Source organism: Salmo salar, chromosome ssa11, assembly GCF_905237065.1.
Source record: "Salmo salar chromosome ssa11, Ssal_v3.1, whole genome shotgun sequence".
NCBI classification, from domain to species: domain Eukaryota; kingdom Metazoa; phylum Chordata; class Actinopteri; order Salmoniformes; family Salmonidae; genus Salmo; species Salmo salar.
The window spans coordinates 21153602-21174255 of NC_059452.1; the positions used below are offsets into that span (position 1 = coordinate 21153602).

Consider the following 20654-nt stretch of genomic DNA (forward strand, 5'->3'; position numbering starts at 1 on the left):
AGACAAGTCAGTTAAGAACAAATTCTTATTTACAATGACGGCCCAAACTTGACTGGCCTGCACAGAGCCCTGACCTAAACCCCATCGAACACCTTTGGGATGAATTGGATCGCTGACTGCGAGCCAGGCCTATTTGCCTAAGATCAGTGCTCGACCTCACTAGTGCACTTGTGGCAGAATGGAAGCACGTCCCCACAGCAATGTTCAACTTGCAGTGGAAAGCCTTCCCAGAAGAGTGGAGGCTGTTAGAGCAGTAAAGGGGGTGACAAACTCCATATTACTGCCCATGATTTTGGAATGAGATGTTTGACGAGCAGGTGTCCACATCCTTTTGGCCACGTAGTGTATGCAGGGGCAGCTAGTAGAGCTTAATTGCAAATCACATGTTCATCATCATAAAGGCTGGAGTGAACTGTATGGAACAGTATCAGATGGAAAAATAAATAATACAAGAAGACATAATAATTTATGTCCATTAGACATACAGTTGAAGTCGGAAGTTTACATTCACTTAGATTGGAGTCATTAAAACTTGTTTTTCAACCACTCCCCAAATTTCTTGTTAACAAACTATAGTTTTGGCAAGTCGGTTAGGACATCTACTTTATGCATGACACAAGTAATTTTTCCAACAGTTGTTTACAGACAGATTATTTCACTTATAATTCACTGTATCACAATTCCAGTGGGTCAGAAGTTTACATACACTAAGTTGACTGTGCCTTTAAACAGTTTAGAAAATTCCAGGACATTATGTCATGGCTTTAGAAGCTTCTGATAGGCTAATTGACATAATTTGAGTCAATTGGAGGTGTACCTGTGGATGTATTTTAAGGCCTACCTTCAAAGTCAGTGCCTCTTTGCTTGACATCATGGGAAAATCAAAAGAAATCAGACAAGACCTCAGAAAATAAATTGTAGACCTGAACGTACTTTGGTGTGAAAAGTACAAATCAATCCCAGAACAACAGCAAAGGACCTTGTGAATATGCTGGAGGAAACAGGTACAAAAGTATCTATATCTTCAGTAAAACGAGTCCTATATCGACATAACCTGAAAGGCCGCTCAGCAAGGAAGAAGCCACTGCTCCAAAACCGCCATAAAAAAGCCAGACTACAGTTTGCAACTGCACATGGGGACAAATATCGTACTTTTTGGAGAAATGTACGATATTAACAGAACTGAACTGAAAAATAGAACTGTTTGGCCATAATGACCATCATTATGTTTGGAGGAAAAAGGGGGAGGCTTGCAACCCGAAGAACACCATCCCAACCGTGAAGCACGGGGGTGGCAGCATCATGTTGTGGGGGTGCTTTGCTGCAGGAGGGACTGGTGCACTTCACAAAATAGATGGCATCATGAGGAAAGAACATTATCTGGATTTATTGAAGCAACATCTCAAGACATCAGTCAAGAAGTTAAAGCTTGGTTGCAAATGGGTCTTCCAAATGGACAATGACCCCAAGCATACTTCCAAAGTTGTGTCAAAATGGCTTAAGGACAACAAAGTCAAGGTATTGGAGTGGCCATCACAAAGCCCTGACCTCAATCCTGTAGAAAATTTGTGGGCAGGACTGAAAAAGCGTGTGTGAGCAAGGAGGCCTACAAACCTGACTCGGTTACACCAGCTCTGTCAGGAGGAATGGGCCAAAATTCACCCAACTTATTGTGGGAAGCTTGTGGAAGGCTACCCCTAAACATTTGACCAAAGTTAAACATGTTAAAGGCAATGCTACCAAATACTAATTGAGTGTATGTAAACTTCTGACCCACTGGGAATGTGATGAAAGAAATAAAAGCTTAAATAAATCATTCTCTCTACTATTATTCTGACATTTCACATTCTTAAAATAAAGTGGTGATCCTAAATGATCAAAGACAGGGAATTTTTACTCAGATTAAATGTCAGGAATTGTGAAAAACTGAGTTTAAATGTATTTGGCTAAGGTGTATTTAAACTTCCGACTTCAACTGTATTAATAGGCAAATAGTATTTATTGTCTTAGTGCCTTCAGAAAGTATTCACACCCCTTGACTTTTTTACAGATTTTGTTGTGTTACAGCCTGAATTTAAAATGGATTAAATATAGATTTTGTGTCACTGGCCTACACACAATACCCCATAATGTCAAAGTGGATTTAAAAAAATAAATTAAAAAAATAACAAATGAAAAGCTGAAATGTCTTCAGTCAATAAGTATTCAACCCTTTTGTTATGGCAAGCCTAAATAAGTTCAGGAGTAAAAACAAGCCACATAATAAATTGCATTGACTCTCTGTGTGCAATAAAATTGTTTAACATGGTTTCTGAACGACTACCTCGTCTCTGTAACCCACAAACACACAATTATTTGTAAGGTCCCTCAGTCGAGCAGTGAGTTTCAAACACAGATTCAACCACAAAGACCAGGGAGGTTTACAATGCCTCGCAAAGAATGGCACCTATTTGTAGATGGGTAAAAATTAAAAAGCAGACACTGAATATCCATTTGAGCATGGTGAAGTTATTAATTACACGTTGGAAGGTGTATTGGATGGTGACACCTACTCTCGTTGCCTGCTGCACTACTGCTTGGATTCCAGCTGGCGATCTGTTCATCGTCTGCCCTGGTTGTCTGCTGTACAATATGCTGTACAATATGGTCTTGTTTCCATCTGATGCACATTCAGATGTCATAAATCAGCACTGCAGAGCTCTCCCTATCCTATGCCATGCCTTGATTGTATTACTGTTGATGATATCTGGAAATGTGCATGCACCCCCTGGCCCATCTACAGTTGCTTGCCCCAAATCTGACTTGTGCTCTGATATCTGCTTCACTGATTTCTGCTCTCGTAAAATCCTGGGTTTTCTACACGTTAACACTAGAAGCTTATTACGTAAAATAGATCAATTGAAAGTGTGGGTTCCCAGCTCCAATCCAGATGTGTTGGTCATTACTGAGATGTGGTTAAGGAAGAGTGTTTTGAAAACTGATGTTAACCTTTCTGGTTATAACCTTGCAAGTGGCAATCTTTACCAAGGATCACCTTCAGTGTTCGGTTGTCTCTACCAAGTCTGTCCCCAAACAATTTGATTTGCTGGTTTTAAGTATTAAACTTTCAAATAGCTCTTTGTTGACTGTTGCTGGGTGCTATTGTCCTCCATCAGCGCCGGCCTGTACCCTACCTGCCCTGACCTCTCTCCTGGCCCCTTACACTAAGTCTGAATTCGTCCTGCTAGGTGACCTAAACTGGGACATGCTTAAACCAACTGACCAAGTCCTAAAGCAATGGGACTCCCTAAATCTTTCTCAGATTATTACCGATCCCACAAGGTATGACTCCAAACACCCAGAAAAGGCTACTCTTCTTGATGTTATCCTCACAAATAATCCTGATAGGTATCAGTCTGGTGTTTTCTGTAATGACCTGTGTTCGTAATGGCTGCTCAGTGAAACGACCTGTCCTGATTTGACATAGACACTTGCTAAAAATGTTTAATGAGCAAGCCTTCCTTTATGAACTGGCCTCTGTAAAATGGTATAGAATCAGCTTGATCCCCTCTGTCAAAGACGCTTGGACCTTCTTTTTTTCTATATTTTCAGTGGTATTGTTAGCAAACACGCCCCCATAAAGAAAACGAGAATTAAAAACAGGTTCAGCCCCTGGTTCGACGGTAATCTTGCAAAGTTACTCTACCTCAAGAACTGCATTTGGACGAAATGAGAAGTAAGTGCACTCAGACGATCCGGAAGTTACTTTAAGGAGCAGTTCTCTCTCTGTGGGTCTAACCCCAAGAAGTTCTGGAAAACGGTTAAAGACCTGGAGAATAAACCCTCCTCCTCACAGCTGCACATGTCCCTTAAAGTTGATGTGGTTGTTACTGACAAGAAGCACATGGCTGAACTCTTTAATCACCACTTCATTAAGTCAGGATTCCTATTTGACTCAGCCATGCCTCCTTGCCCGTCCAACATTTCCTCGTCTCCCACCCCTTCTAATGAGACTATCCCCAATGCTTCTCCCTCTTTTTCCCCTGCCCCGCAACAAAGTTTCTCCCTGCAAGCAGTCACTGAGTCTGGGGTGCTTAAGGAGCTCCTGAAACTTGACCCCAAAAAAACATCTGGGTCAGATGGTTTAAACCTTTTCTTCTTTAAAACGGTCGAAGATAGGCTTGGCGATGATAGGGGCAGCAACCTTAACCTGTCTCTCCTTTCTTGGGAGGTACCCATTGCTTGGAAGGCAGCCACGGTTCGTCCTTTATTTAAAGGGGGAGATCAAGCTGATCCTAACTGTTATAGGCCTTTCTATTTTGCCCTGTTTATCAAAAGTGTTGGAAAAACTTGTCAATAATCAACTGACTGGCATTCTCTCAAAGAGTGCAGTGTATAAAGTCAGAAAATCTGCTGTCTCAGCCACTGCCTGTCACCAAGGAAGTACCCCAAGGCTCAATCCTAGGCCCCACGCTCTTCTCAATTACATCAACAACATAGCTCAGGAAGTAAGAAGCTCTCTCCTCCATTTATGTGCAGATGATACAGTCTTATACTCAGATGGCCTCTCACTGGATTTTGTGTTAAATGCTCTACAACAAAGCTTTCTTAGTGTCCAACAAGCTTTCTCTACCCTTAACCTTGTTCTGAACACCTCCAAAACAAAGGTCATGTGGTTTGGTAAGAAGAATGCCCCTCTCCCCACAGGTGTGATTACTACCTCTAAGGGTTTAGAGCTTGAGGTAGTCACCTCATACAAGTACTTGTGTGTTTGACTAGACAGTACACTGTCCTTCTCTCAGCACATATCAAAGCTGCAGGCTAAAGTTAAATCTAGACTTGGTCGCTCCTCTTTCACTCCAGCTGCCAAACTAAACATGATTCAGAAACCATCCTACCCATGCTAGACTACGGAGACATAATTTATAGATCGGCAGGTAAGGGTGCTCTCAAGAGGCTAGATGTTCTTTACCATTCGGACATCAGATTTGCCACCAATGCTCCTTATAGGACACATCACTGCACTCTATACTCCTCTGTAAACTGGTCATCTCTGTATACCTGTCGCAAGACCCACTGGTTGATGCTTATTTATAAAATCCTCTTAGGCCTCACTCCCCCCTATCTGAGATATCTACTGCAGCCATCATCATCCACATATAACACCTGTTCTACCAGTCACATTCTGTTAAAAGTCCCCAAAGCACACGCATCCCTGGGTTGCTCGTCTTTTCAGTTCGCTGCAGCTAGCAACTGGAACGAGCTGCTACAAACATTCAAACTGGACAGTCTTATCTCAATCTCTTCATTCAAAGACTCAATCATAGACACTCTTACTGACAGTTGTGGCTGCTTTGCGTGATGCATTGTTGTCTCTACCTTCTTGCCCTTTGTGCTGTTGTCTGTGCCCAATAATGTTTGTACCATGTTTTGTGCTGCTACCATGTTGTGTTGCTACAATGTTGTGTAATGTTGTTTCTACCATGCTGTGTTGTCATAGATTGCTGCCTTGCTATGTTGTTGTCTTAGGTCTCTCTTTATGTAGTGTTGTGTTGTCTCTCTTGTCGTGATGTGTGTTTTGTCCTATATTCATATTATCTATATTTTGTATTTTTAATCCCCGTCCCCGTAGGAGGCCTTTTGCCTTTTGGTAGGCCGAACTTGCCTAGTTAAATAAAGGTTAAATAAAATTGTGTTTTTAAAAATACACCCAGTCACTACAAAGATACAGGTGTCCTTCCTAACTCAGATGCCGAAGAGGAAGGAAACCGCTCAGGGATTTCATCATGAGGCCAATGGTGACTTCAAAACAGTTACAGAGTTTAATGGCTGGCATAGGAGAAAACAAAGGATGGATCAACTGTCACACCCTGATCTGTTTCACTTGTCTTTGTGCTTGTCTCCACCCTCTCCAGGTGTTACCCATCTTCCCCATGTGTTCTCTGTTTGTCTGTTGCCAGTTCGTTTTTTTTTGTCAACCCTACCAGCGGTTTTCCCGTGCTCCTGTTTTTCTCTTGTTCCTGTTTCTAGTTTTCCCAGTTTTTACCATTCTGCCTGCCCTGACCCTGAGCCTGCCTGCTGTTCTGTACCTTGTCACACCACCTTGGATTACTGACCCCTGCCTGCCCTGAGCCTGCCTGCTGTTCTGTACCTTGTCACACCACCTTGGATTACTGACCCCTGCCTGCCCTGAGCCTGCCTGCCATTCTGTACCTTTCGGACTCTGCTCTGGATTACTGACCTCTGCCTGCCATTGACCTGTCGTTTGCCTGCCCTGCTGTTTAGTAATAAGCTTTTGTTACTTCGAAACTGTCTGCATCTGGTTCTTCTCCTGAGCCTTGATATCAACAACATTGTAGTTACTCCACAATAATAACCTAATTGAAAGTTTGAAAAGAAGCAAGCCTGTACAGAAAAAATGTGGCAAAGAAATTTACTTTATGTCCTGAATACAGCACAACACATCACTGAGTAACATTCTTCATATTTTCAAGCATGTTGGTGGCTGCATCATGTTTATGGGTATGCTTGTAATCGGCAAGGACTAGGGAGTTTCTTTTGGATAAAAACAAACAGAATAGAACTAAGCACAGACAAAATCCTAGAGGAAAACCTGGTTCAGTCTGCTTTCCAGCAGACACTGGGAGACAAATTCACCTTTCAGCACGACAATAACCTACAACACAGGGGCCAAATATACACTGGAGGGACTGGCCTAGTTACAGTTTCGACTTAGTTCATCTTGAAAATCTATGGCAAAACTTTAAAATGGCTGTCTAGCAATGACCAACAACCCACTTGACAGAGCTTGAAGAATTAAAAAAATAATAATGTGTAAATATTGTACAATCCAGGTGTACAAAGCTCTTAGAGACTTTCCCAGAAATACTCACAGCTGTAATCGCTGTCAAAGATGATTCTAACATGTATTGACTCAGGGGTATGAATACTTATGTAAATTAGATATTTGTGTTTTTAATTTTCAATAAATGTCATTATGGGTTATTGAGTGTTGACATGTTTTTTTTATTCAGGCTGCAACAACAAAATGTGGAACAAGTCAAGGTGTATGAATACTTTCTGAAGGAGCAAAACTGAAATAGCCCATCATTTATAAAAAAAAATGGGTCAATGAATGGGTCACATAAGAAATGTAATTCTTGTTCATGGCTGTTTAGTACTGAGGGTAAGACAATACTACTGTGCCCCACAGAGTTATACGACAAGCTTTTTGTTTTTATTGTATTTTTATTTAGAAAAAATTCATAACTTTGATTGTCAGAAAACAGTGCAAGAAGACATTTCTCTTCAAGGACACGCATCCAATTCGCTGACTATCATTGCAGCTATCAACACAGGACCGTATGTGTTATGAGGGTGTGAGCCGAAATGAGGGGCGGAAACGAGTGGGGGAATTGAGGGGCGGAAACGAGGGGCAGGAAATCAGAACGGGGAAGCTATCCTGATGGATGAGACACCTGAAAGTTGTCTTTCTTCATATTTGACAGTCAACAGTCCATTCATTTGGACAACGCTTTCTGAATAACATAACTACTACATATTCACCATCTGCAACACTGTAAAAAAGCTTCACTAATCACTACAAGCGAAAACTGGGCAGCATCCTCGAATGCTGCACCTCTGGAATTGAATTCGTTAGCTAAGCTGCTAGCTCTGAGTTTCAGGGCGACAGTACATTTTCTATCTGAAATCTGCAGAATATTAAACATGACTGTGGGTGAATATATATGTACATACAAGGTAAACAATCTACAATTCAACGATCAGGAACTTCAAATTCCGTGGTGTATTTTCGACTTCTTCTCTTTAAATTGGCACAGAAAAATGTCCTGAAAAGATTGGCGAATCGGGATGATAGGAATAGGAAGTTGGATTTCCATAGATTCAAACAACATATAGATCATGTTGATGATGATTTGTCCAAACCGCAGAAAAAAAAACTAGAAACGCATCTCCAAGTTGTAAAATTAGCAGAGATTGGACCAGAACGGCGCCGCTGAAAGAGGCATGTACTAGCTCCAGTTGTCACGTCCTGACCAGTATAAGGGTTATTTGTTATTGTAGTTTGGTCAGGATGTGGCAGAGGGTATTTGTTTTATGTGGTTCGGGGTGGTGTTTTTTGTAGAAGGGTATTTGATTTAGGTATTCCGGGGTTTTTGGGCACTGTTCCTTGTTAATGTATTTCTATGTTTAGTCTAGTTAGTTGTATTTCTATGTTTAGGTTAATGGGGGGTTGGACTCTCAATTGGAGGCAGGTGCTTTCTCGTTGCCTCTGATTGAGAGTCCTATATATGGGTATGTGTTTGGTTTAGTGTTTGTGGGAGATTGTTTCTTGTTTTGCGTGTGTGAGCCTGACAAGACTGTTTTGTTGATCGTTTGTTCTTCTTTTGTTATTTTGGTGTTCACTTTAAGGTAAAATAAATACAAGATGACATCCACATTCCTGCTGCGTTTTGGTCCTCCATTCCCGACGACAACCGTGACAGAATCTCCCACCACAAACGGACCAAGCAGCGAAGGAAGGAGCAACAGGTGGACTTTAAAGAGCAAAGGGATTTTGAGATGGACTGGCGGGAGAAATGGACCTGGGAGGAAATTCTGGAAGGGGCTGGACCTGGGCACCAGGCTGGGGAATACCGTCGCCCAAGGGAGGAAATTGAGGCAGCCAAGGCGGAGAGGCGGATGTACGAGGCCTTGTACGCGCAGAGGGAGAAGCACGAGAGACACCCCCAATAATTGTTTTGGGGGGGCACACGGGTAGTTTGGCTGGGCCAAGGATGAGCCATAAGCCAGCTACCCGTGTTTATATGGAGGACCGTATGGAGTGGAGGGCGCCGTGTTTTGCTAAAGTGCGCACAATCTCGCCCATACGCACGCACAGTCCAGTGCGAGTTATTCCAGCCCCTCGCAGATGCTGTGCTAGAGTGGGCATCCAGTCCGGTAGGAGGATGCCTGTGCAGCGCGTCTGGTCACCGGTGCGCCTCCTAGGACCAGGCTACCCTACGCCCGCTCTACGCACGGCAAACATCAGGCCCCTGCACAGCCCAGTTCGCCCTGTACTAGCACCCCGCTCGTACAGGGCTACTAGTTCCATCCAGCCAGGACGGGTTGTGCAGGAGGTGAGATCAAGACCGCCTGTGCGCCTCCATGGCCCGGTGTTTCCAGTTCCTGTCTCTTGTGCGGACCCGGAAGTGCGAAACCCCAGTCTGGCACGTCCAGTACCAGCACCACGCACCAGGCTTCCAGTGCGTCAACCCAGTCCGACTCGGCCTGTTCCCGCTCCCCGCACTAGCCCTGAGGTGCGTGTCCCCAGGCTGATACCTCCAGTACCAGCACCACGCATCAGGCTTCCAGTGCGTCAGCCCAGCCTCGAGAGTCCGGCAACAGTGTGCAGTCAGGAGTCGCCAGAGCTGCCCGCCAGTCAGGAGTCGCCAGAGCTGCCCGCCAGTCAGGAGTCGCCAGAGCTGCCCGCCAGTCAGGAGTCGCCAGAGCTGCCCGCCAGTCAGGAGTCACCAGAGCTGCCCGCCAGTCAGGAGTCGCCAGAGCGGCCCGCCAGTCAGGAGTCGCCAGAGCTGCCCGCCAGTCAGGAGTCACCAGAGCTGCCCGCCAGTCAGGAGTCACCAGAGCTGCCCGTCTGCCCGAATCAGCCAGAGCCGCCCGTCTGCCCGGATCAGCCAGAGCCGCCCGTCTGCCGGGGTCAGCCAGAGCGGCCCGTCTGCCCGGATCAGCCAGAGCGGCCCGTCTGCCCGGATCAGCCAGAGCGGCCCGTCTGCCCGGATCAGCCAGAGCGGCCCGTCTGCCCGGATCAGCCAGAGCGGCCCGTCTGCCCGGATCAGCCAGAGAGGCCCGTCTGCCCGGATCAGCCAGAGAGGCCCGTCTGCCCGGATCAGCCAGAGCGGCCCGTCGCGCCGGATCAGCCAGAGCGGCCCGTCGCGCCGGATCTGCCAGAGCGGCCCGTCGCGCCGGATCTGCCAGAGCGGCCCGTCGCGCCGGATCTGCCAGAGTGGCCCGTCTACCCGGAACCGAGGGGGTCTGCCTGTGACCCGGAACCGAGGGGGTCTGCCTGTGACCCGGAACCGAGGGGGTCTGCCTGTGACCCGGCACCGAGGGGGTCTGCCTGTGACCCGGAACCGAAGGGATCTGCCTGTGACCCAGAACCGGGTGAGTCTGCCTATGACCCGGAACCAAAGGAGTCTAGCAGCAACCCGGAACTGAGTAAATCTATTAATGATCCAGAACTAAATATAAGTAACTGTGTTTCAAATGAGTCTGCCGACAGTGTGGAATGGAAGAGGTCTGCCTACGATCCGGAACGAGGGGAGTCTGCCTACGGCCCGAAACGGATTAAGTCTGTCTGCATTCTGGAGGACAGTAGGCCGGAGCCTGAACCACCACCTGTATAGTTGGGTTAGGGAGGGGGGGTGTAGCACAAGTGCCGTCGGTGACGGCAGCCACCCTCCCTTCCCTCCCTTTAGTTTAGGGGGAATTTTTTTGTTGTTGTTTTGGGTTTTGTTTATTTATGAGGTGCATCCGGGGTCTGCACCTTTGGGGGGGGGGGGGGGTACTGTCACGTCCTGACCAGTATAAGGGTTATTTGTTAATGTAGTTTGGTCAGGACGTGGCAGAGGGTATTTGTTTTATGTGGTTCGGGGTGGTGTTTTTTGTAGAAGGGTATTTGATTTAGGTATTCCGGGGTTTTTGGGCACACGCTGCAGTTTTTGGGCACTGTTCCTTGTTAATGTATTTCTATGTTTAGTCTAGTTAGTTGTATTTCTATGTTTAGGTTAATGGGGGGTTGGACTCTCAATTGGAGGCAGGTGCTTTCTCGTTGCCTCTGATTGAGAGTCCTATATATGGGTATGTGTTTGGTTTAGTGTTTGTGGGAGATTGTTTCTTGTTTTGCATGTGTGAGCCTGACAAGACTGTTTTGTTGATTGTTCGTTCTTCTTTTGTTATTTTGGTGTTCACTTTAAGGTAAAATAAATACAAGATGACATCCACATTCCTGCTGCGTTTTGGTCCTCCATTCCCGACGACAACCGTGACACCAGTTACAATGAAATAATGCATTTCCAGTAACAACATAGTCAAATACAAGTTAACAAAGGTAATACCAACACACTGATGAACACTGTCGTGTATTTTAATGTTATGATGGCGAGAAAAGGGTGTTTTTAACATTGATTAAGTAGTATCCCCTTGAGTGAAGTCGTATTTTCCTGCATTCTAAGAGCAGTGTATGAACTATATATATATCCTTATTTTATTTGTATTTTTTGTGGCCTCTTGGGCCCCTCACAGGTCTGGGCCAAGGGGCTTCAGCCCCGGTAAGCCCTTGCATTAAGCCGGCCCTGGCCCTCAAGCCAGTCCACGTGCTGCACTATTGTCAATCCACCCCGTGAGCGAATCAGTCCACTCCATCTTTCAAGCCGAAAGCTGTATCACAGACAGCGAGATAAATAAATCTAACAATTTCCTCAACCGTCGTCGACATGTCATCCACCAGCGAGAGCAGGTACGATAAATAAACGACTACATGATATTAGGCTGGGTCAGAAGGAATAAACCTTAATCTATCACCTCATAAACTTGTTTCGCCTATTCGAATTAACCATTAACTCGGGCACAACCAGATCATTGCCATAGCAACGGAGATCATTCCTGGTAGAGAATTTGACATTACAGTGAGAAAGCGCAAGAGTAATGTGGCGGCAGTAGCTCTCGTTTCTGATAACGCCCCCGGTCAAAGTGACAGGTAGATAGCCAAAACGTCCTTCCCATATGATTCAAAGAGGATGGAAGGAAATAGACTACAGATGGCCAGTTTGAATTCGATGAGAGCTTGCCTATATTGCACACAATATATCCACGCTGCAGCCTAAACACTGCAGGCTATGCTTGCACAATATTAGGCTATAAGCCTATACTCTCTTAGAAAAAGGGTTTCAAACGTGTTCTTCGGGTGACCCAATAGGCATTTGTGTAAAGTACTTAAGTAAAAATACTTAAATGTACTACTTAAGATGTTTTTGGGATATCTGTACTTCACTATATATTTTTGCTAACTTTTACTTTTACACCGTTAAAGAAAATAATGTAGGCAACGTTTTACTCCATACATTTTCCCTGGCACGCAAAGGTACTAAATGCATTTCGAATGCTTAGCAGGACAGGAAAATGGTCCAATTCACACACTTATCAAGAGAACACCCTGGTCATCCCTACTGCTTCTGATCTGGCAGACTCACTAAACACAAATGCTTCGTTTGTAAATGATGTGTGTTAGAGTGTGCCCCTGGCTATCCATAAATTAAAATAATAAGAAAATGATGCCATCTGATTTGCTTAATATAAGGAATGTGAAATTATGTATACTTTTTATATTTTTATTTTTGCAATTACGTTTACTTTTGATACTTAAGTATATATAAAACCAAATGCATGTAGACTTTTACTCAAGTAGTATTTTACTGGGTCATTTTCTATTAAGGTATATTTACTTTTACTCAAGTATGACAATTGGGTACTTTTTCACCACTGTCCCTTGCCGGTTCCAGGTAAAACCCTTTTGGTTCCAGGTAGAACCATTTTGGGTTCCATGTAGAACCCTCTGTAGAAAGGATTCCACCTGGAAGCCGAAACGGTTCTACTTGGAACCAAAAGGGTTCTCCTATGGGGAACGCTGAATAACCCTTTTAGGTTCAGGATAGCATCTTTTTTCTGAGAGTGTAGGCATGAGTTTCATTTAGGTAGCTTATAGAAAGTTTTGAATAGTTTATGTGGTAACACTTTATTTTAATGTTCCGTAATAAATCATTTATTAATCATTACTCACACATTTATAACCTTTAATAATAATAAGTAAAGTATTTTTGCAGTCCCTAATCTAAAGTGATCGCTGTTTAACCCTAACCCTTACCTACCCTAACCTAACCTAACCCCAATCCTTAATAGTGTGCAATCTTTTTGTAAATGTCTTATAAATAGTTGAATATGGACCGTATTAAAGTGTAACTGTCTATTTAGCATACAAACTACAGAGGCAGCTCACCCTACAAAAAAACGATGCTAAAACATGCAGGATTCCGCTGCATAATTTCAAGATTCAAACTTGAAAACTCATCAGTCACTGGAGTTGTTTTCCTGCACAGCTACAGGAGGGACTAGGCTAGGGAGAGATTAGAATTCAGAGAACATGCCTCTCTAGGCTGCTCCTGAGAAGAAATACTGTATATCAGGGCTTTTTGTTGTAGCCTACATTAGGCCTGTTTGGTATTCAAATGCTCTGAACGAGGCTGCTGTGTTGTGGTCGGTCCCGCTTCCGTATTCATAGTGCAATGGGACAGGAACGTTGCCAGAGCAACCGCCAGGACCTTCGACAGCTCTGTGTGGGAGGGAAGGCATGGGGCAATGTTGGGCAATCTAGTTTCCCCTGTTGCGCACTCCGTGCTCATCGTTTGTTTTCTGGTTTCTCAGTACTTTTCTGCTTTCTCAGACATGAGCAGTCGTGCAAGTTGAGTCTGTGGATGCCCCATGTGGCAGGTGATTTTTTTTTTACTGATTACAACTAGATGCAAAGAATTCCAGTAGTCTGGTCTTTCTGGTTCAACACACACGTGAGTGGTGATGTGTGTGTGTGTTTGTGTATGTGTGCATCCCCTGTGTGTAGTGGAAAATAGCTATTTTACATTTTCGGCAAGTAATCATAATCTTTGGGCAACAAAAATATATTACTTGCCCAATGGGCAAATGTCTTTGAGACCTGAATGTCAATTCCTGCATTCTATAGGATGAACTAGACTAGACTAGACTATTTGCTTCTTTGCTTGCCTAGTTCCCCTTAACTTAGTACCCCATTGTTCCCTTTCCTATAGCCCTTCCTCTAGTTACCTTTTCTTGCAACCTCTCACCCATTACTGCCTTTAAGAGCTCTATACACCGAGAGAGAGGGAGAGCATTAACCACACTGATTGCTCTCTTCAGTGGCTTCTCATGTCAGAGAACTCTAGTCCACTCCATCCCCACAGACCATCTTTCTTTCTTTCTTTCTTTCTTTCTTTCTTTCTTTCTTTCTTTCTTTCTTTCTTTCTTTCTTTCTTTCTTTCTTTCTTTCTTTCTTTCTCTAACTCACTCTGTCTGTCTGTCTGTCTGTCTGTCTGTCTGTCTGTCTGTCTGTCTGTCTGTCTGTCTGTCTGTCTGTCTGTCTGTCTGTCTGTCTGTCTGTCTGTCTGTCTGTCTGTCTTTCTCTAACTCACTCTGTCTGTCTGTCTGTCTGTCTGTCTGTCTGTCTGTCTGTCTGTCTGTCTGTCTGTCTGTCTGTCTGTCTGTCTGTCTGTCTGTCTGTCTGTCTGTCTGTCTGTCTGTCTGTCTGTTTGTCTGTCTGTCTCTAACTCTCTCTCTCTCTCTCTCTGTCCTTGCCTTCAGGACAGAGTGAGAGATGTCTACTCACCCAGTGAATTGAATTGATTGAATTTGATGAATTGCTCAAGCCATTCCACCCCCACCTCCCACCCCCCATGACCAAGGCTATCACAAGCTCGTTTATCCCTGCTGGCTGATGGGGTTTATTTACGCATCCTAACCCTCCAATCAGGCTTCAGGGCCCACTTGTTGGAAGTGTGTGCATGCACACACACTCACACATCACCACCCACGCGTGTGTGTTGAGTATCGCATTTTGATGTGTGTGTAAGGGACTGCTTGCTTGCTGTGCTCCAGTGGATTTGCTTATGGAGGCTACTCGGCCTGTGATTCATCACCATCCTGCCAAGTTACCTTGCCCAGGGCCTGAGCTAAACGCTCCACTGCAGTAGTGGGACAAAACTGCATTTACACCCCCCAAATCCTTCCCTTTGCCCCTAACCCTTCACTGTTGGCTCTTTCTTTCTTTCTTTCTTTCTTTCTTTCTTTCTTTCTTTCTTTCTTTCTTTCTTTCTTTCTTTCTTTCTTTCTTTCTTTCTCTCTTTCTCTCTCTCTCTCTCTCTCTCTCTCTCTCTCTCTCTCTCTCTCTCTCTCTCTCTCTCTCTCTCTCTCTCTCTCTCTCTCTCTCTCTCTCTCTCTCTCTCTCTCTCTCTCTCTCTCTCTCTCTCTCTCTCTCTCTCTCTCTCTCTCTCTCTCATTATCTCTCTCCACTTCGCAGGTACACCTATGAGCAGTACAAGGAGACAGCTGATTGGCTGCTGGAGCGTACACAGCACATGCCCAAGGTGGCCATCATCTGTGGTTCTGGACTGGGAGGGCTGGCAGACTTACTGGAGAATAGTGTAGCCTTCCCTTATAAAGACATCCCTCACTTCCCTCAGAGCACAGGTACAGTATACACGCATAACCTTGAAGACTTCTTATCTCTGACACAGTGTTGTGAGTCTGTAGCTTAACATCTTCTTCACCTCAAAGCACATGACTACATTGCATAATAAAGTTCTAAAGCCATGTCATCAACATTGGTCTCAGGTGACATCATTAATGAGGGACCATGGTGAGTAGATGGGGGGGGTAGCTGGGTTGTTTTCCTACTCAGGTGTAAGCTCTGGGGTACAGGGCTTAATCACACCTCAGGGGGTAGGGGAACTGGCCCTGCCACTGAGACACACAGGGAGAGGCCCACCTACTAAACACACACACCAAACTCCACCATACTGCACACCAGGTAGACTGGTCTGTTAGTGCTTTGACCTGCAACTTGACCCCATTTCCTCATCTGTCTCCCTTAATCCCATCCCATGTAGGGTAACATACGTGTGTATGTATGTGTGTGTGTTTGCGTGCGCATGTGTGTGTGCAACACCTCGTCGGGCACAAATCTGGCAAGGAAGTTGGTGTATTTAGTGTGAATGTGCCAGTGCACCACAAGCTGCCGGTGGAACCTTAATTGTGGAGGACAGACTCCTAGTAATGGCTGGAACTAAATAATGCAATGGTATCAAACACATGGTTCCATGTTGTTCATACCATTCCATTCACTCCATCACAGCCATTATTGTGAGCCGTCCTCCCCTCAGCAGCCTCCTGTGCCGTGCACGTATTTGTGTATGTCTCTCTCTTTCTCTCCCTCTTTCTATCAGTGCCAGGCCATGCTGGGAATCTGGTGTTCGGGGAGCTGCAAGGGAAGGCCTGTGTTTGTATGCAGGGCAGGTTCCATTACTATGAGGGCTACAGCATTGCCATGGTTAGACTGCCTCTTCCGCTCTGAAACATAATGCAACACACATTCAGCACATACCATGCTGTGTATGCTATGCTTTCCATAAAAAGTATTTTGAAGACAAATTGCTGTAAAATAAAGACATGCAATAAACATATGCAACTGATACTGTCTAAGCAGGACCTAAGCTTGTTACAGAGTGCTGTATTGGATTCTGCTGTGTCACTGTCCAACATGAAGCTCCTAGACTACTCTGACCACAGGACTGGCAGATGACATTATAGTTGAGACAGCAGTGGGCTGCTGAGTCCTAAGTAAAGACAGCTGATTAACGTGATGATGCTCTCTGTCACTCCAAGACACTGTAACGGTGTAGGTCCACTCTGACTGCTGAAGTACTGTATATTCTGTGTGTTGTGCAGGTGACGTACCCGGTGCGTGTGTTTACTCTGCTTGGGGTGGAGACGTTGATAGTGACCAACGCTGCAGGAGGACTGAACCCTAAGTTCAATGTTGGTGACGTCATGTTGATCAGAGACCACATCAATATGCCAGGCCTGGCCGGGATCAACCCTCTGAGGGGACACAACGATGACAGGTGAGACAGTCAAACAGGTGCCTCTGATCATCAGTGAGCCTCCCAAACACTGAGGCCAAATGACCATAAATGACACCCTATTCTATGGGGTTCTGTCCTATGCACTTTCTACTGTATTGAGAATAGACTGTAATTTGAGATTTGTCATGTTTGAGTCTGAACTAGCAATTCAAGTGCCTCTAAGCAGTCATCGCTAAGGCACTGATAATGAGATGTCGATAACCTAAATGGAGTTATTACGATAATGAGTCATTTAGCTGTGATGAGCCCTTATTACCATCATTAGGTGCTTTGATTGTTGATGGTATGTGTGGACTTTAAAAAAGTACACTTTGGCGTGTGAAGTTTTGGGGTGTATGTTTGTGTGTGTGTTAACTCTACTGTTCTGTGTGTGTGTGTGTGTGTGTGTGTGTGTGTGCGTGTGTGTAGGTTTGGTGTACGGTTCCCCTGCATGTCGGATGCGTATGATGCAGACCTGGGCCGTTTGGCTCGAGAGGTGGCAGAGGAGCAGGGCTGTTCCTCTTTCCTCCAACAGGGGGTGTACTGCAATGTGGGCGGCCCCGCCTTCGAGACAGTGGCAGAGAGCAAGATTCTGCTAAGCCTGGGGGCAGACGCTGTGGGTGGGTACAAGACACTGATTTATGGTCAGCTTTCAGATCTGTGCTAAAGGGAAACTTGTACCTTCAGGGAGCACATCAGGCCTCTGATGTGTATACTGTCTTCTGACTGAGGAAATGGAGAAAGCTCTCCCCAAGAGCACTCTATCTGAAAGAGAGTGCCCCGGCTCTACATATTTTACTGGTTTGTGACTCACTGACACCGCCCCCCGGTTAGAGGGGAATAAAGCAGCCAAAGAATGAACACACAGGAACTTTATTTAAACACACTGAGGAAGATGAATATGTTGATGCATATGGGGATGAAAAGTGGGAGAGGTTGTGGAATGGTAGTGGATTTTGGGCATGCACACCTCCCACAAGTCCAGAGATATTATTGCGTCCAGTTGTTGATGGGCAGAGACCTGCTTGAGGGAGACTGCAAGTATTGTGTGACCTGTATAATCAAGAGCATGGGCAAATGTCCGGCCCCCTACTAACCTCCCTAGCAACCTATCAGGGCACATCTGACACAGGTCAGGGAGAGTTTGAGAGGCAGGTTTATGGGGCCCCCTAGACTCTCAGGCTCCAGTTGTGGGTGATGGGGAGTGGAGTGTGAAGCTCAGGGTTTGTTAGGTGCTAATACCAGTCACTGGAATTTGTAATACTATCTAACCAATGACACCATCAATAACACACACACACACACACACACACACACACACACACACACACACACACACACACACACACACACACACACACACACACACACACACACACACACACGAAGAGCTGCATGCAGCTAGAAACAAAATTAGGAACAAACAAACGGATGTTAATAACAGAAAACGTCAGGTGCTCCTCTCTCTCTAACACACATCAGGTGCCATCCCACTGGGCACAAACTGGCTGAATCAACAGTGTTTCCACGTAATTTCAATGAAACCAACGTGGAATAGACGTTGAATTGACGTCTGTGCGCAGGGGGATATCTATGCCAATGGGTTCAGCTTCAGGGGTCACAGTTCAATTGATCTGAACCCTGAGTGGTGTCAGTTAGAGGGTAACAGGTTGACAGGGAGGAAGCTGTACATGTTATCCTTTGACATGACTCATTTTCTGGGTCTCCCCCTCCCCCTATCTTTCCCTTCCCCTCTTTATCCCCTGTCTTCACACACCCACACCCTCCTATATCACTTTCTCTCTCTCCCTCTGTCTCCCTCTGACCTCTCCCTTTTATCTCTGTCTTGCTCCCTGTCTCTTGCTCCCTCTCACTCAGGTATGAGTACAGTGCCAGAAGTGATAGTGGCTCGTCACAGTGGTCTGCGTGTGTTTGGCCTGTCTCTCATCACCAACCGCGTGGTGTCAGAGTATGGCAGCCAGGACCGCGTCAACCATGAGGAGGTGCTGGAAATCACCCAGCGACGCACACAGGACCTGCAGAAACTCATCATCAACCTCCTGGCCCGAATATAGATACACACACTATCTGATAGTGATGTTCAATTTATTTTTGATTTATTTCACCTTTATTTAACCAGGTAGGCTAGTTGAGAACAAGTTCTCATTTACAACAGCGACCTGGCCAAGATAAAGCAAAGCAGTTCGACACATACAACAACACAGAGTTACACATGGAATAAACCAACATACAGTCAATAATACAGTAGAGAAAGTCTATATACAGGGTGTGCACATTTTGATTTTACCTTTATTTAACTAGGCAAGTCAGTTAAGAACAAATTCTTATTTTCAACAACAGCCTAGGAACAGTGGGTTAACTGCCTTGTTCAGGGGCAGAACAACAGATTTGTACCTTGTCAGCTCGGGGATTTGATCTTGCAACTTTTCCGTTACTAGTCCAACGCTCTAACCACTAGGCTACGCTGGATAAGGGTGGATAAGGGAGCTAAGGCAATAAATAGGCCATGGTGGCGAAGTAATTGCAATATAGCAATTAAACACAGGAATGGTAGATGTGCAGAAGATAAATGTGCAAGTAGAGATACTGGGGTGCAAAGAAGCAAGATAAATAAATAAATACAGTATGGGGATGAGATAGTTGGATGGGCTATTTACAGATGGGCTATGTACAGGTGCAGTGATCTGTGAGCTGCTCTGACAGCTGGTACTTAAAGCTAGTGAGGGAGATATGAGTCTCCAGCTTCAGTGATTTTTGCAGTTCGTTCCAGTCATTGGCAGCAGAGAACTGGAAGGAAAGGCAGCTAAAGGAAGAATTGGCATTGGGGGTGATCGCCAAAGTTGAGGATCGGCAGGATGGTCAGTTTTACGAGGGTATGTTTGGCAGCATGAGTGAAGGATGCTTTGTTGCGAAATAGGAAGCCGATTCTAGATTTAATTTTGGATTGGAGATGCTTAAGGTGAGTCTGGAAGGAGAGTTTACAGTCTAACCAGACACCTAGGTATTTGTAGTTGTCCACATATTCTAAGTCAGAACCGTCCAATACTGTCAGTACAATAAAAACTAAGGACAGCTTTAATCAGAGAGATACGAGTGTATCTGATTCCACACACTGTATCCAAATCAGTATTTGTGAGTTATTAATATGTGCCTGAGATTGAGAGGACTTGGAACTCAACTCCACCTTATTATTGTCCACATCTGATTATTCTTTCTTAAGTAATATCTTATTTTCTTGAAAAAGCTGACGCTGATATTCCATTCAGTCCAAAGTCATTTTTGTAACTATCTTTCTAAAAATAAATGAATACATTATATTATAGTTATCTGTTATTTTACTGACAGTATTGACAGTTTTAATTTATTAATATAAAAGGTTTTATTATTCTATGAACATAATGTCTAACCGTGCATCTCTTCTGAAACACTCTTGTGAAATAAAAGGCACCATTCCGATCATGTGTGTCTACCTCTATGTTCAACTGCCTTTAAGTTCATCAATCTATTAATCAAATGGTTTGGTAAGTTAAACCAATATTGCTTCTCTGATCATGTTACATCGAAAGAGAAGGAAGAGAGGAAGAGTGGGAATGGGGAGATGGAGAGATGCTAGAGTAAGTCTCATTGATCCAAGCAGGAGATGTGGTGAAACTACAGAAGACAAGAAAGGTATTGTCATCAATAACATGGATCAATAACCAAATGGAGAGAGGGATGGAGATAGAAGAATAGTGAGGAACTAGAGAGAAATGATGAAGGGAGAGTATTGCAGTTGCATAGAGGGGATGACGGGCAGGATCTACTGTAAGTAAAATGACCTCTTGGTTTAGGATGAGCTCCCTGAACACCCACCCTAAACACACACATGCCTAATGGAAACACACACACGTC

General features: G+C 44.8%; 1 protein-coding gene across 1 annotated transcript; it reads left to right on the forward strand.

Annotated features, from left to right (window-relative positions):
* Positions 1-11383: 11383 nt before the first annotated feature.
* Positions 11384-20220, forward strand: LOC106562242 (purine nucleoside phosphorylase). The gene is made up of 6 exons (XM_014126996.2): positions 11384-11515; positions 15140-15309; positions 16065-16168; positions 16567-16742; positions 17172-17362; positions 18621-20220. The coding sequence occupies exons 1-6, from the start codon at positions 11493-11495 to the stop codon at positions 18815-18817; spliced, it is 861 nt and encodes a 286-aa protein (XP_013982471.1). The 5' UTR covers positions 11384-11492; the 3' UTR covers positions 18818-20220.
* Positions 20221-20654: the final 434 nt, after the last annotated feature.

Excerpts from the sequence above, each read along its gene's own strand:
- LOC106562242 (XM_014126996.2), top strand. The coding sequence starts at position 11,493 with ATGTCATCCACCAGCGAGAGCAG. Across the intron at positions 11,516-15,139 it reads TCATCCACCAGCGAGAGCAG|GTACACCTATGAGCAGTACA; the intron begins GTACGATAAATA and ends TCCACTTCGCAG. Across the intron at positions 16,743-17,171 it reads AGGGGACACAACGATGACAG|GTTTGGTGTACGGTTCCCCT; the intron begins GTGAGACAGTCA and ends GCGTGTGTGTAG.